The following is a 14,388-nucleotide window of genomic DNA, read 5'->3' as shown; positions in this document are numbered from 1 at the left end:
AGGATTATGTGCTGATGAACAACCTCCACAAGCATTCAATATGAGAATTGATCAGAGCAGTAAACACCTTCATAGGTGCTCAGCTCCAGCAGCACAAGTTGCACTTGGGGAGGTGCAAATAAAGATTTGACTCTGTGTCTCTGACTCAGGGCTGATGCTGTAACAGTGCTGCCCGGGGCTCTCCGTTGAATAATACATCACCATAAATCACAACGCAACGTGATCAATAGGCCTTGAGTCATAAGTCATTCAGGATCAGTTTTATAACAGAACGTGGTGGTCGGAAAATGTCCTGCGGAAAGTCATGGATTCAGTCTGGGGATTTGAAGATCAAGTGAAAATCAGTGGACAGGTCAAGGCGCAGAGTGTGCTGCTTGCCCTTGGTGTTTGACATCTGTATGTGCTACGTCGATCAGTCACTGGTATTAACAGAGCTGCACTGCACTGACTCACCTCATGCTATCTTAAAACACTATATGCATAGATGACTGAGAACACATTCAGGAGCTCTGATGCAAAGGTGGTGGATTTTAGGCTCCTTTTATCCTCATTTAATATGTGACATCTCAATATTAGGTCAAGCTAAAATTTGAAGGGCATACAGTCCTTGGACAAAGATTCTGGAATACAGAAATGCATTGGATTTGTGTAGCAGGACTGGATAGACATTGGACTTTTGTCTTTTTGCCTTCACCTGTTCTGTTGCTGAACCAGGCTTCACCGACTGAATCAGCTCAAGTGTGCCCATGCAATGCAAATCAACTTCTCACTGTGAACGTGAACTGGCAGTGTGCATGAAGTTCACTACAACAATTTGAGCAGATATCCCACTGAATATTCTGCTTTAGAGAAATGCTAACTCTCACAGGATGATTTCTCCATGATACTCAGATGGCTTTGGTCCAAAAAAAGAGAATTGCATGGTAAAGTTATTTAGTAGTTCTAAACAGCACTAAAATGAAGTTGTGGCCAATGCAAAATGCTCTCATTAAGGCAACAGTGTTCTTAAAAATGGGCAGAATCTCTTACAGTATATCTTGCATGAAGTATGGTGTTGTTCCTTTAAGGTGATTGGTCCCATTGTCCCAAAGACTTTCTTTCATTCAGCAGTATTAAGCAATTTGTCTTGTGAGAACCACAATTAAGATTAGACTTTCACCTTGCTTGTTTTGGACTGCTTCATCTACGTAATTAATTCACTCTGAGGGCAAAGCATTTGAATATCCCATGCAACCCCACTCCCAGGTATAATCCTTTAAGAGTTTAATGCTTCTTGTCCTTGTCATTGCCCCACATGTATTGAATGATGTCTTCAGCGTATGTGCTCAGTCTGCTTTGTATCCCTTTGTTGCTTGTGAGGTTTGCTAATCTTGTTATTGCAGCAATCAACCTTTGACCCCGTGGTCATGTGATACTCCTTGTTAGCACTTGGTTGTGAGGTGGTAGGTAAGGGCAAGTTGATAAATTACTCTATGATGTAGCGTTTATCGGCAGGGGGAGTGATATAGGCGTCAAATGGAATTAAAATGACACCAAGATACCTAAGACGATAAAAAAGCTTTCACTGAAGTGTAGCCCTTTGGAAATAATCAATATTTGCGATTTGTCCTGAGGGAAATTCAGTTTGCAATGGCCCGCACAGAAAACATACTGCACTTAGTATGCATACTGTATAGTAAAGCATGTGGCAGTGCCAGTAAAAAAAATAAATGAGTTGGATTTCATTGAAATCCACAAACTGTAACTACTGCATGAATGGATAATCAGAACTTGCTTGTACTTAAAATATATATATAACCCTAAACCTATTGTCGCATATCAGTTGAAAAAAAATCCCCGCATCAAGATACGGATGAGCCATAATGGTTTGTTTTCTTTAGTTTTGATAGTTCAAGATGTTTGCTTTATTATTATAAATGATATCAATAAGGCTGTGTCTTCTTCTTTTAGGGATTCCAAGGAAAGACTGGTCCACCTGGCCCGGGAGGTGTTGTCGGACCTCAAGTAAGACAAATGGATTATTAAAGAATTGTTGCAGCCAAAAGACAAAATGAATACAGTTAAACATCACCTCGACCCCATCTTGTCTCGTAAACTTTATTTGATTCAGAGTTACCAAGTGTGAAATTATCTACCAAGGGATGCCATCTTGAGGTCAATTAAACCTTGTTTTATTAATTGCTAATCAATGAAATGATGTACATGGCAAATGAGTGTTGCCCCGAGCCTGACATTGTGGTGTAAACTTATTGCTGAAGAGTGAAAAGGGAACAAAGCATTTACAAATATCTCACAAACTTAAGAACACAAAAGCCTCACTGTGGGATTCACTTACTCTCTGGGTAAAGAGAAAATGGAGAAGTCTAGTTTAATTTTGAAGGCCTTCAAAGTTGATGCTTCTGCCATTTGTTGTGTAGTCCAAAATTGATACAAATAATTTGAATGGTCAGTTTTCCCTGATAACTAGCATTAAAAAAGTATTAAAAGTAACCAAAGGATCAAAATTGAGTTGAGCTGATCAAAGCTGAGAATTGAAAATTGTGGCTATCTTGTGTGTATCCTATCAACATATTTTGGATTTCACCCAAAATGTCAGAGAATCTAATCTGTGGCATACGAAATGACAGTGTATGCTTACGGCCTCCATATTATTAAGGTGAATTATTAACCCTTTGAATCCTGAATAACTGATTTCTTAAAAAAAAAAAAAAAAAAAGACCAGAAACTTATTCCAAAAAAAACATGGGAAATAAAGAAAAACTACAAGAAAATTATCGTAAAATTACTAAAAAAAAAAACAAAAAAACTGTAAAGAATTGTAAAGAAGGAGAAAGGATTTGACCAACTGTTTGCGTTCATTAGCCATAGGCTGTCTTTGTTATATTGGACTGCATCTAATTATCCTGTTATGATGTTGTAGGGACCAACTGGAGAGACCGGTCCTGTGGGTGAGAGAGGACACCCTGGACCCCCAGGCCCACCTGGAGAGCAGGGTCTTCCTGGTGCTGCTGGCAAAGAAGGAGCCAAAGTGAGTAGAGAGAACATGTATTGTCAGTTTGCGATATTCAGCACTTAAATGGATTCGAGACAAGGTTGTCCACAGGTAATGCTCAGTTGAAGGAGGAAATATTGGAAAGAAAGAAATACTATTTTATTAGCAGTAAACTAAAAAGAGGGAGGCAGTGAGGTGGATAGAAGGATAAACAGCAGTATAGTATTGAGCTGAGGTGTTAACCTTTGCATTTGGAAATGCATGCAGTTTGATTTGCTGTAGTCACCACAAGTTTTGTTTCTGCAAGCGATGCAAGTCTCAGATTAAATTCAACTGAGAAATACAGTAATCCTCAGCATCAAATTCACCCTAAAGTTCCCCCTACAACCACAAAAACCCAAAGTCTCGCCCTGTTTCTGTGCACTATGCACGACGTTGGCAAGCAACTCATGAAGCTACAGTAGCTGAGATGTGGAGAGTGTGTGGCTGAATTCCCTCACTGGCCCTCCCTGGTTGGCACTCAAGTGCCCATTAAGAAGAGACAGCAGCCATTTTGTAGAAGTATGGGCTTTTTCCAACCCACCCCAACTCCCTGGACCACTCAGCAGCCCCCCTCACTGCACCCTCCGCTCACGCTGCATGTCTCCTACTTTCATTTTCTCCTTGTCTTCCCGAAGCAGACAGTTTAATCAAGTCCGTCGGCTAACTCCAAGCCCTCCGCCACTCACAGTCCCACCTCCCTCCCCATTCTGCTCAGGCCTCTGCATCAGTATGCCAGGGACACTTCATGGAGGTCTTGGCAGCAGAGCCTAAATCCTCTTATACCTCTCGAGCCCACTCCTCTGTGCCTCCCTGTTTGCAGATAAAGTCAGCCTGCCAATACAAAAGAAAAGAGAGAGAAGCCTGAAGCAACTTTTTCTGAAGTAAAATGCCCTTGCTTTGGAAATGCGGGGCACAAAATGAACAAGCAAGTAATTGAAGCTACCCTAGAATAATTGGTACTTTTTCTTTCATGTAGATAGGGTACAAGGGAACTTTTAGAGCTATAACAATGGCCTGGGGTGGGGGGGGTACATGCAGATAGTTGCAGACACATGAGCTTTTCACATCTTTCCTACCCCAATATGATAAATAACACAGATAATTTTTCTATATCAAACCAACATGCTGAATTAAACACACCAAAATGTTTTGGGTGTGGAATACCAAAACCAGTTGTTTATGTTTTGACCTTTGGAAGCGCCCTGCAAGCAGCTCTTGTTATCATTATGACTCCTCCATCACAAATCCTGGCCCCTAATTAGTTTGAGTTTAGAAGAGCTGAAATCTTTGAGTTTCATGATGAGGCTGATTATTTGAAAGCAATACCAACCTGGTTTGCATTTTAGTTGAAGCCTCTGTATTGACTGTGTGTTGACAGCACTAATGAATCCACAGAAAATATACATGATTCAAAATAATTGCAGCTAATGGCCCATTAAGAATATGTCAGCTGCAAAATGAGCATGTTTCTGGTGGGATGCAAAAAAACAACATTAGTATACATTTGCTGTTATTTGCTTTACACCTTGCATCTTTTTTGTTTATTTTTAGGAATAGAAAGCACTCACAGTGCTGTTAGTGATTTGTTTTCGTTATGTGGGTGCTGGACACATGCATTTACACATTTCAGCAGAGCAGGTGGGTGTTCAGTGTGTCTAAATGGGATCGACACATTTCTTGAAGTTTGAATCATACGGATTTAGGGGAGTGCAGGTCTGAGAGACGGATCATCAGACATTTATGTACTGTCTATGTATTTTTAATTCATCTGTTTTAAGGTTTAACTCCAAAAGTAAAATAATAATGAATATAAAATTACTAAACTAAACCAGGCTAAACTAAAATAAATAAATAAATAAATGCACACGTCTAAAATAGTACTGAAAGATGATGACTATTTGAAAAGTCACAAAAGAAATCTGATCTCATCCATTTTAAACCTCATATCTTTCCTCTTTCCTTCTATGTCATTTTTTTTCATGTATTCATTTTGTATTTAACTCATTGTAGTTCTCTTTTTGTATATTTCTCAAATATTTCATGTCTCATGTCTCACTGAAAACCACATTGCAACTTCTGCTTTTTGATTAGTGCTACATTTACACATAAGTAATATACCGGTATTGTAATATAATAGCATTAAACATTAAGCATATGCTAAAGATGCAAGCTTTTGGTTTGGTTTGCAAATAATTTCAAAATTGAGTTCACTATTACTAAGACAAAAACGTTGTTTAAAACAAGGCTGCATTATTGTAGTAACACCTTAATCACAATGCTTTGTCAGAATAAAATGTATGTAAATAAACATTACTGTTATTATAGGGTGTTTCCCTGCCCTACACCTTATGAGCACTGGGATAGGCTCCAGCAAGCAGGGACCTTAAGTAGGATAAGTGGCATTGAAAACAAATGATGAATTATTATGCGACTGTATTTAAACTACATAACATGAATTATACTGATTGTGTTCATAGGGAGACCCTGGACCCCAAGGATCTCCTGGTAAGGATGGTCCTCCTGGTCTTCGAGGCTTCCCTGGAGAGAGAGGTTTACCTGGCGCCACGGTAAGAGCCGCCTCACCTGCACCTATTCATCAGCAGTTCCCCTTCCACGCATTTGCCAGTAGAAGGAGACAGAACTTTGCCGCCTAACAAATGAACCAGCGCCGTTTCAATGCTATTCACTTCATTAGAGACACCAGCCCTGGAATTCACTCCCAGCAATCAATCCCATGCAGAGGAAATCCAAAGCGACATCTTACAAATGAGCGGGTGTGCCTCGGCATCGCTCCGCCGCCGCTGACACCACTGTTTTAACGTCGCAATGCATCATGGTCCTCTATTACAGAAGTAGGGAATTGTGGGTTGGGGATCCATTTGTAAAATCTCACCCTGGTTCATCTGAAGGACTTGGATTGTTTTTTGTTTTTTTTTTTTGTTTTTTTTACAGGTCTTGCATTTTTTGGAAGGGAGAAAAGCTATTTGTTGGTCTCTGTATGCATTATTTACTCAATGAATTATTAAGTGGGAAATGTTGGCAATTAGAGTGGTGGCTGGGAATGAATGAGAGAGAGGAGCTGTTGTGCCGCCTGTATCTCCAAGGTCAATCCGGCTCTCTGCAGGCCAGCAGCACCAATGATTGTTTTCTGCCGCTGTAATTTACTCCAGCGCGCAGCCAGAGCCAGCAGAGACTCATTACCCAGACTGCCATGTGTGCTACAGCAGCCCACAAGGGAGCTGCAAACACACACAAGCACCCACATGCATATACACACACAGGCTTGTGGGCTGATAAACATGCAGGGGGCACACACATGCATGCATCATGCCATACATGCACAAACCTGCATATGCACACAGGGGTATAGAAGGTATAGAGGAAGAGCAGCTACTTACACATGCATACACTCTCAAATAAGACTGGTGCACCCATGCGTGTGCAACGACCTTTTGCACCAAGAGATATGTAGTGGAAAATGGCATAAGCAGCACACACACACACACCCAAACACACATGCACACACACACACCAAGTTATTTATTTCAGTTCTTTTATTTTATTGTGCATTTGATGAGAGGGAAAATGAAGGGGAATATATGAGCCGATAAATACCTGTCCTGAACTCAGCTCGACAAAATCAACAAGCTCTGTGCTGCCTTCCCCCAAAAGCCATACCTTCTTCTTCTTCTTCTTTTTTTTTTTTTTTTTTTTTTTTTTTTTGCAAGATGTGACGTCAGTTACTGAAGGCTGAGGGAGAGGTTGCATTTATTTTTTCTCACGTACCATATTGATGGCCGCGGATTCATGCCAGCACTCCAACAGGTAGAAAATGTCAATAGCAATGATATTTCTGGAAACGGCGTTCTGCCGCGTTAATGCACTCACAGCACATTCTCAGTGATGTATGGCTGAGGCTGGAAACCAATGAGGGAAGGGAAGACAGTCGTGACTGGAACGGCCTCAGATGAAGACGTCTGAATGCAGAGCGGCAGATGTATTGTACGGGCTACAGTGTCATTTCACAGGTCACAAGTTCAGACGTTAAGAAAGCTCAATGATCAGGTTGAAAATAATATTCCACTATTCGGTGTGTGGATGAATACATGGTAATATGTTTTAATATGCGTAGCCTCAGTAGATATGAAACTGCTGCTTTATTGTCTTGCTTTAGGGAATAGAACCTCTAATGCTGGCAATGTTAGCGCCTTGATAGCTCAGATGAAAAAAAAAAAAGCTCTCTGCACTTCAAGTGAAAATGACACCCAGCCACTTCCTTTTCCACAACATAATCCTTATCGATCAAGCTGCCAGGTTGAAAATATCATGTTTTGATTTTGATTGAACTTAATACATTTTCCAAAAGCCCTCATGTCTTTTTTCCCCCTTTTTCTTCAGGGTCCAGCAGGTCTGAAAGGAGGAGAGGGTCCTCAAGGTCCACCTGGCCCTGTTGTAAGTACAGATCCAGTTACCTTTGGGTTCATTTCAGAAGAAGAAACATGAATGTTTCTACTTTCGGCCTGATTTTTATTCTTGCCTTCCTTTCTTTACGTTACCCTGTCTTGTTTTATGTCACTCTATACTTGATTTGTGCCAGATTTTGTGTCACAGGGTTTTAGTTTGTTTGTTCATTCTTTGTGTTGTGAGTTTGTACAGTGTGTTTTTACTGCAGTTAAGATGCCAAGCACTAGAGGGCAGTTTCAATCCTTTGGATGTGAAATAGTGTGGAATCGCCTCAATTTATCTCCGCTAACTGTTGGAACCAACTTCATTCGTGCTTTTCTATTGACATCACCCACGGGTGGCTTCTGTCTGATTCAGCCGACTGTCTCAAAGTTGAGAGAGAGAGTTGGATTTTTTTTTTTTTCACTCCCCCGAGGGGAGATTTGATGAGCACCATGCTCTTTTTCAGCAGTATACTGCAACATTCATGCAGGTCCACACATTCACACTGGGAGCTGCCTAATGCAACCACAGTCTCCTACTGTCGGCTAGTGAGAGCTGCCCAGAACAACTACAGTCTCCTAATGTTTGCCATTGTGCAATTTGTTATTTATTGTGGGGAGAGACTGGATTTTCTCAAACACACCAGGCATTAGAACCAGCAACCCTCTAGTCAGAGGGTACAAGCACCAACCAGCCCTTATCTGGTTAACTCATACGTTTGGGTCCAAAAGTCCACTAACAAGAGCAAAAAAATAAATACAATTTTTTCATCAAATGATATTTGTAAAAGAGGAGTACACCATTTTCAGTAATAATAAATCAGAAAAAGTGTTTACCGAAAGTCAAAATTTCTCTGTTTGGTTTGTCCACCATTTGCCTTAATAATGGCTTGCCCTGGCTCAATGTAGCATCAGTTCTACACATTTTTGCATAATTTGGCAGTCCACTTTATTCCAGTGCCCTCTTTTAGAGCAGCCCAGGGAATGCCTTGTGCTAGGCCTTTCAAATGCTCCTAAAGATGTTTAGCGGGGTTGAGGTCTGGCGAATGTGGAGGTACAGCCTTGCGTGTCAGCACTCCTTGCTCTGCCTTGGACTTGAAATAGGCCTGGTGTGGCTTCAGTGCATGTTTAGGGTCATTGTTGTGCCATTTGTAGACCATTTCCCAAATGGATGAAAAGGAACGGCATGGCTCTGCAGAAAAGAGTGCTACTTCTCTTTCATCAGTGTGTAGTTAAGAGAGTGGTGATGTTACACCATTGGTCGGCCAAGTGTTGGTGTTTCCTCATTGGCCATTGTTCTTTCAAAATGAATCAGTGTGAACAGTGTTCTGTGAGGGGTGTGTGTGTATGTGTTTGTGTGTAGGTAGGATAGAGAAGTGAAGAGAAAAACAAGGTGAGCTGATTAAAATAGTTTGTGAGTAAACATCAAAATAAGGTGAATTAAGTAGAAGTCAAGTTTGAGCCGTACCATGAGTGGAAAGCAGCTTATTTCATTAAAAAAAAAAAAAAAAAAATGCTATTTAACTGTATGAATAATAAGGGTCTGAAAACTGCTGTCCAGCACAGCCACTGTTCATGGAGCCGAGGTCAAATAGATGCTTTTTAAATGTAGTTGCAGACAAGGTTTTGACCTAGTCTGACCCAGATGCTGTTCTCTCTTACTTTGATATCATGATTTTCTGAAGGTATTGTCACTTTAGGTCTATTTGGTCTTCCTTTGAATGAAGATTACATGTTTTGTGAAAATCTGTCTAGCATGCCTTATATTGCAGTTTGGTGCAAAGGTAATTTTTCAGTACTGATGGGAACAATTTGGCCCTGAACTGCTTACCAAGCTCTTTTTGTTATGAAGTATGGGAAATTATTTCTTAGTGGAAGTCTTTTTCAAAGTTAAGTTACCACCAGTACGGTAAATAACTCACAGAGAACAATATTAGTCGATGTCTGGTGTTAGCAGTTGACGACAATGAGAGAAAATCTTTACACTCAGATATATTTCAGTTTGAGAAAAAACATTTTGCAAAGATTTGAAAGTTTTAATTTGTATCAGGTATAAATAATTAATTGCTGAACAAGCAGCATCTACTGAGTAACAAACAAGTTTTTGTGTTAACTTGTGCATTATGAAAACAAACAGGTGCTGGTAGAGGACTCAGACTTTTGGATCCCAATGTATTTTTCACACTTGATAAGAACTGAGTTGCAGCTCGTCACTCTGTAGGTGCAGTGACAGCCAGACCTTGCAATCGCTAAAACATTTCTGAAACACTGAAACATTTCATTGCATGTGTATTCTAGTCATTATGTCTGGTGCAGCTCATTCCATCTGGTTTAATGTTTTTGAATGAATGAATGAATGAGTGAAAGCATGGCCTGATTTCACCTCATCCTGCTGCACAGACCAATTTGTCATTGAAGTGATCATGCGCTACCGTAGCTGGGTATCAAGATTGTGTGCTCCATTGCTTCCTGGCATACACACACACACACACACACACACACACACACAGCCAGTAAAAGGCATCCATATGGTGAGTCACACTGTCTAGTCGCCCCAGCCACAGCTGATACACGTCCTTTGACTCAGAGTAGGGACACACATTGGCTTTAAAAATGTTCCAGAAAAACATGTTGCATCATGGCCATTTCTGTTGTCTTTTGAATGCAAGAAAGTGTATGCAAATGTGACATATGCCCTGAATTTACAATTACCATGTAATGTTCTTGATTGCAGTTGTTTTGGGCAAGTATTTGACTAGTTATGAACAGCTTACTGCAAACGTTGCATTATTGTATTTTGTGCCGCTTCTTTTTCTCTTCAAATGCAGCATTGATCTGCAGAGATCTCACTCAGCTGCTCTGACAGATCTAATATGTGCTGTATGGGATAATGAGCCTTGCTGTTAAATATGTAAATGCTAACATGATCATTTAATTACTGTCAGTTCATCCGTCGCTGAGAAAAAGGCAGTGGTAGCATGGTGCCATCGTAGTAATCACAACCTTGGTAAATTTATGAAAATGTTCACTTCACTTCAGCTGCAGATTTTGCCCACCAAACTGATACTAAGTATTACTACAGAGATTCATGTGAGTCATGTGTCTCAATAACCTGCATGCATCCTTTTGCAATAACATGCCATAATATATTGCAGGGCTGAATCTAAGCACTGTGAGCCCAACATTAAGAAGTCTTTTAATGTCTGTCATATTGTCATGGTGGAACAGAAAGATTGAATCTGAGGTTGTCTTATACCTGCAAATATGTCATTGTAGCTGTGGGATGATGACTGTCCTTTATGAATAATAATAAATAAATAAAAGAAACAGAGAACACATAGTAAAATCACATACTACATAGCAAACGTCTGATGAATGATGCAGGAGACGGCCAAGTCCAACCTCTTGACGTTTACATATCATTCAAGTTCAGTGTTAAACCCATAATGACAAAAATTCATATTAGAGTTCAGCCATTATCGCCTTTTGAGGGCCAGCACAGATCCTGATATTTTCAGACTAGTCCCCAGTGTTTGGTATTTTGTACCAATATGGCTTTTAGCCTTTTGAAGAAATAGTTTACAAAAAATACAGTTGAACAGTTAACAAATTAAAGAAAGACATGTTTCATTGTATGTTTCACAGACTGATTTATGATTTGACCGATATGACTGTTATTTGATTTTGAATACAAGTCTAATATCAGCATTATAAAAATAGATACTGGGACAAACATTAAAATAAATTTGGAAACTGTAACTGATAATAGCTAGATGTTTAGGTCTTGGTAGCAGCTATGCATGGCTACAGATGTCGCTTCAGCACTCAAACATCAGACTGTTTACTGGGAGCGTCTAAGGCACACAAGTACTCAGCAGCTTGGCCTGGTGCAGCAGGGATACAGTAACAAACACTGAGTGTCAGTCAGCATTTAATGGGCTAGTGTGAATGATTTAGTAGTCTATGAGTTCTTGGTGTTCACCTTCCTCCCTTCCGTCCTTTCCTTCCTTCCTTCCTTCCTTGCTTCCTTCACAAATATCTGTTGAGCTCCATGGGAGCCAATCAGAGTCTAGATAGCCATGAGGACCTCAGGCTCCTGCCTCCTCTAATGTTCAACCCAGCTGCAGAAGATAATACTTGCTGTTCTCAACGAGCAGCAGTGCTTTGATAGGACTTAAATGTCACCTGTAACTGTGTGCTACGCCTGCTGTTTTTTCTTACTTTTAAAAAAAGGGTTTTGTGTCTGTTGTGCCTGCTTTTGTGTGTGTGTGTGTGTGTGTGTGTGTGTGTGTTTGTGTTCATCCATTAACAGCAGAACTCTCTTGGGTTTGTTGCTTTGTAAATATCTTAATAACAATGTTCATTGTTAAGCATACAGCATGCTCTTTTTTGTGGGCGAGCTGACAGAACTGTGAAATGTGTCTCTCTGACCAGAATGATTAAATTGTGGCCTATTATCTCTCCCATATTTTTTCTTTTACATACAAAAACACAAAACATAGGGCTCCCCTGGTGAGAGAGGTCCTGCTGGTCCAGCTGGTCCAATCGGTCTTTCTGGTAGAACTGGCCCTCAGGGCCCCCCAGGGCCTGCTGGAGAGAAGGGAGCACCTGTAAGTATTTTTTTCATTGTATGCTCAACATCACACCTCCCTGCAAAATTTATGTTGGAATTTTCACAAAATACTTCACCTTAATGTCTTCAGTTCTGCCATTTTACAAATATAATTAACACATTCATTTGTGTTTCTAGGGTGAGAAAGGCCCTCAGGGTCCAGCTGGTCGTGATGGCGTCCAGGGTCCTGTTGGTCTGCCTGGTCCCGCCGGACCCCAGGGTCCACCTGGAGAGGATGGTGACAAGGTCAGCCCCTCCCCACTTCTACCTTCTCTGTCTTGGCCCAGTTGCAACTCCTTTTCCAGCTCCAGAAAGTGGGATACGTTTTGGGACTAAAACAGATTGCTGATCAATCTTCATCTCCATGATCACACTCGGACCATCTGCAATGAAAATGTGTCTCTCTCTTTTCTTCACTGCTGCATATCCATCTTCATAAGCAAAAGTGCCAGCAAATGCAATTAGAGGAGATGTAAAAGTGAAATACTGTTGCTCGTTTCATCTCCTGCAATCATTATGCCCCTTAAGGTTACCAGCCAGTCAATCTATTGAGCTGCCAAACATATGTCGCCACCAAGGTTTTCTATATAATGAGCTAGTGGGTTTTTAAAAGGAAAAGAATAACATCTTGTGCATCTACAGATAAACATATCAACATTGTGAGAGGAGGCATCTTGGTTGCAGAGCTTCTTAATGCAAATATTGAAGTGATTTGTACCTTGACCAGATGGATAAATTCAGGGTTTTCAGTGGTTTTCCATTGATCTTTGGCAAAGACGAGTGCACTCTAACAAGATGGTCGTCTGTTTGTGTGTTTCCCAGGGAGAGGTTGGAGAGCCTGGTCAGAAGGGAAGCAAAGCCGACAAGGGAGAACAGGTGCGTTATGGGAAACGTGGCACATCCACTTCCATCCCACACCCGCACTTACAGCAACAATACGGTCCATAATTCACCATATTTCAGTGAACCTCAGACAGTGGGTGGTGATACAGCAACTGCTGATTCACAAGAGCTATTTATATTTTCTTAAGGGAGATTCCTCCATGCACCACACTCACATCCCAGTACACATTCCTCACAAAAAACACACAAAACAATAGTTTTGACAAAAACTAAAATACAGCTTTCACAGTAACAAAAAGAGTGTATTCAGGGTTTTATAGTTCTTTGCACATGACTATTTTAAGATAACTATTTCTTGTTTGTGTTCAGGGTCCTCCTGGTCCAGCTGGTCTTCAGGGTCCCATAGGTGCCCCAGGTCCCGCTGTAAGTACAACTATCACATCCAATAGAGGTGTGAAACTGCTCCAATGGACAATAAGCATTTCGATTTTGTTTATAGCACAGCAAGGAAATTATTGCCGTATTTGCCAATAATGCTGCAGATATGTGTAATAACAATGAATGTACAGCATGTGTTGGCCTTCTGTGAAGATATTAAACCTAAACAGGAAATCACTGTGAAAATTTGAGTGTGTGTTGGTCCTCAGGGAGGCGATGGAGAACCTGGTCCCAGGGGTCAGCAGGGTATGTTTGGGCAGAAGGGAGATGAAGGCGCCAGAGGCTTCCCTGGACCCCCAGGCCCTATCGGTCTGCAGGTAAGTGCCAAGCACACGTACACAAACTCCTTTCATATGCATTTATACTCCCTCTGTCCTGTATGGAGAACACTGTGGTGTGTGTAAACAATTACAATATACAACTGTGGACATCTTGCAAATGTATGCAATATTCTTGTTCCTAATCTCCATATACATTGCACTAACATTCATTCCGCACTGTGCTAGAGTGCAACCAAAGCTAAAAACACACACTCACATTCATACAGTTACCCATGCATTCATTTGGTCTCCTAAATTTTAATTGGGTCTGCGATGTGTATTGTATTGCAACCCATCTCTGCACCCCATTGACGTCCATTCACCGCCGCCAGCCTTATTCCACTCGCCACCACCATAAGGAAGGCCAGCGGAGACTTTTCCTCATTAGAATGTCAGTGGTCAATGTCCACTCCGGCTTTCCCCTCACAGAAGACTTCATGAGCACAGAACAAAGAGTGTTGCTGGAGTACAGAATGCTGTCGAATGAACCTGATTGTTACTGTCTCATATGCAAATTTTGATGTCTCTCTGAACTATGTGTTCAAGTGAGCAGTTGCTATGCCAATTCAAAGACACTGTACAGGCCAGCATATAAAAAAATATAAGATAAGGTTTGACACACCAACAAGCCCAAATCACACACATATGTTGGTCCGACATAGGTTGTAGATATAAGACCATAAAGTGGGTGAACAC

General features: G+C 40.9%; 1 protein-coding gene across 1 annotated transcript in view; it reads left to right on the top strand.

The window, feature by feature from the left end:
* The window catches only part of col11a1a (collagen, type XI, alpha 1a), a 98,391-nt gene that overhangs the window by 60,061 nt on the left and 23,942 nt on the right, over window positions 1–14,388 (top strand). The window contains exons 38-46 of the mRNA XM_030079751.1: window positions 1,951–2,004; window positions 2,921–3,028; window positions 5,512–5,601; window positions 7,433–7,486; window positions 11,982–12,089; window positions 12,230–12,337; window positions 12,914–12,967; window positions 13,304–13,357; window positions 13,582–13,689. Coding sequence (XP_029935611.1) covers window positions 1,951–2,004; window positions 2,921–3,028; window positions 5,512–5,601; window positions 7,433–7,486; window positions 11,982–12,089; window positions 12,230–12,337; window positions 12,914–12,967; window positions 13,304–13,357; window positions 13,582–13,689 — 738 coding nt within the window. The remainder of the gene's footprint in view (window positions 1–1,950; window positions 2,005–2,920; window positions 3,029–5,511; window positions 5,602–7,432; window positions 7,487–11,981; window positions 12,090–12,229; window positions 12,338–12,913; window positions 12,968–13,303; window positions 13,358–13,581; window positions 13,690–14,388) is intronic.

The sequence above is a fragment of the Myripristis murdjan genome, chromosome 20 (genome assembly GCF_902150065.1).
Source record: "Myripristis murdjan chromosome 20, fMyrMur1.1, whole genome shotgun sequence".
NCBI classification, from domain to species: domain Eukaryota; kingdom Metazoa; phylum Chordata; class Actinopteri; order Holocentriformes; family Holocentridae; genus Myripristis; species Myripristis murdjan.
The sequence above is the reverse complement of the archived record's forward strand: the minus strand, read 5'-3'. Positions and strand labels throughout refer to the sequence as shown.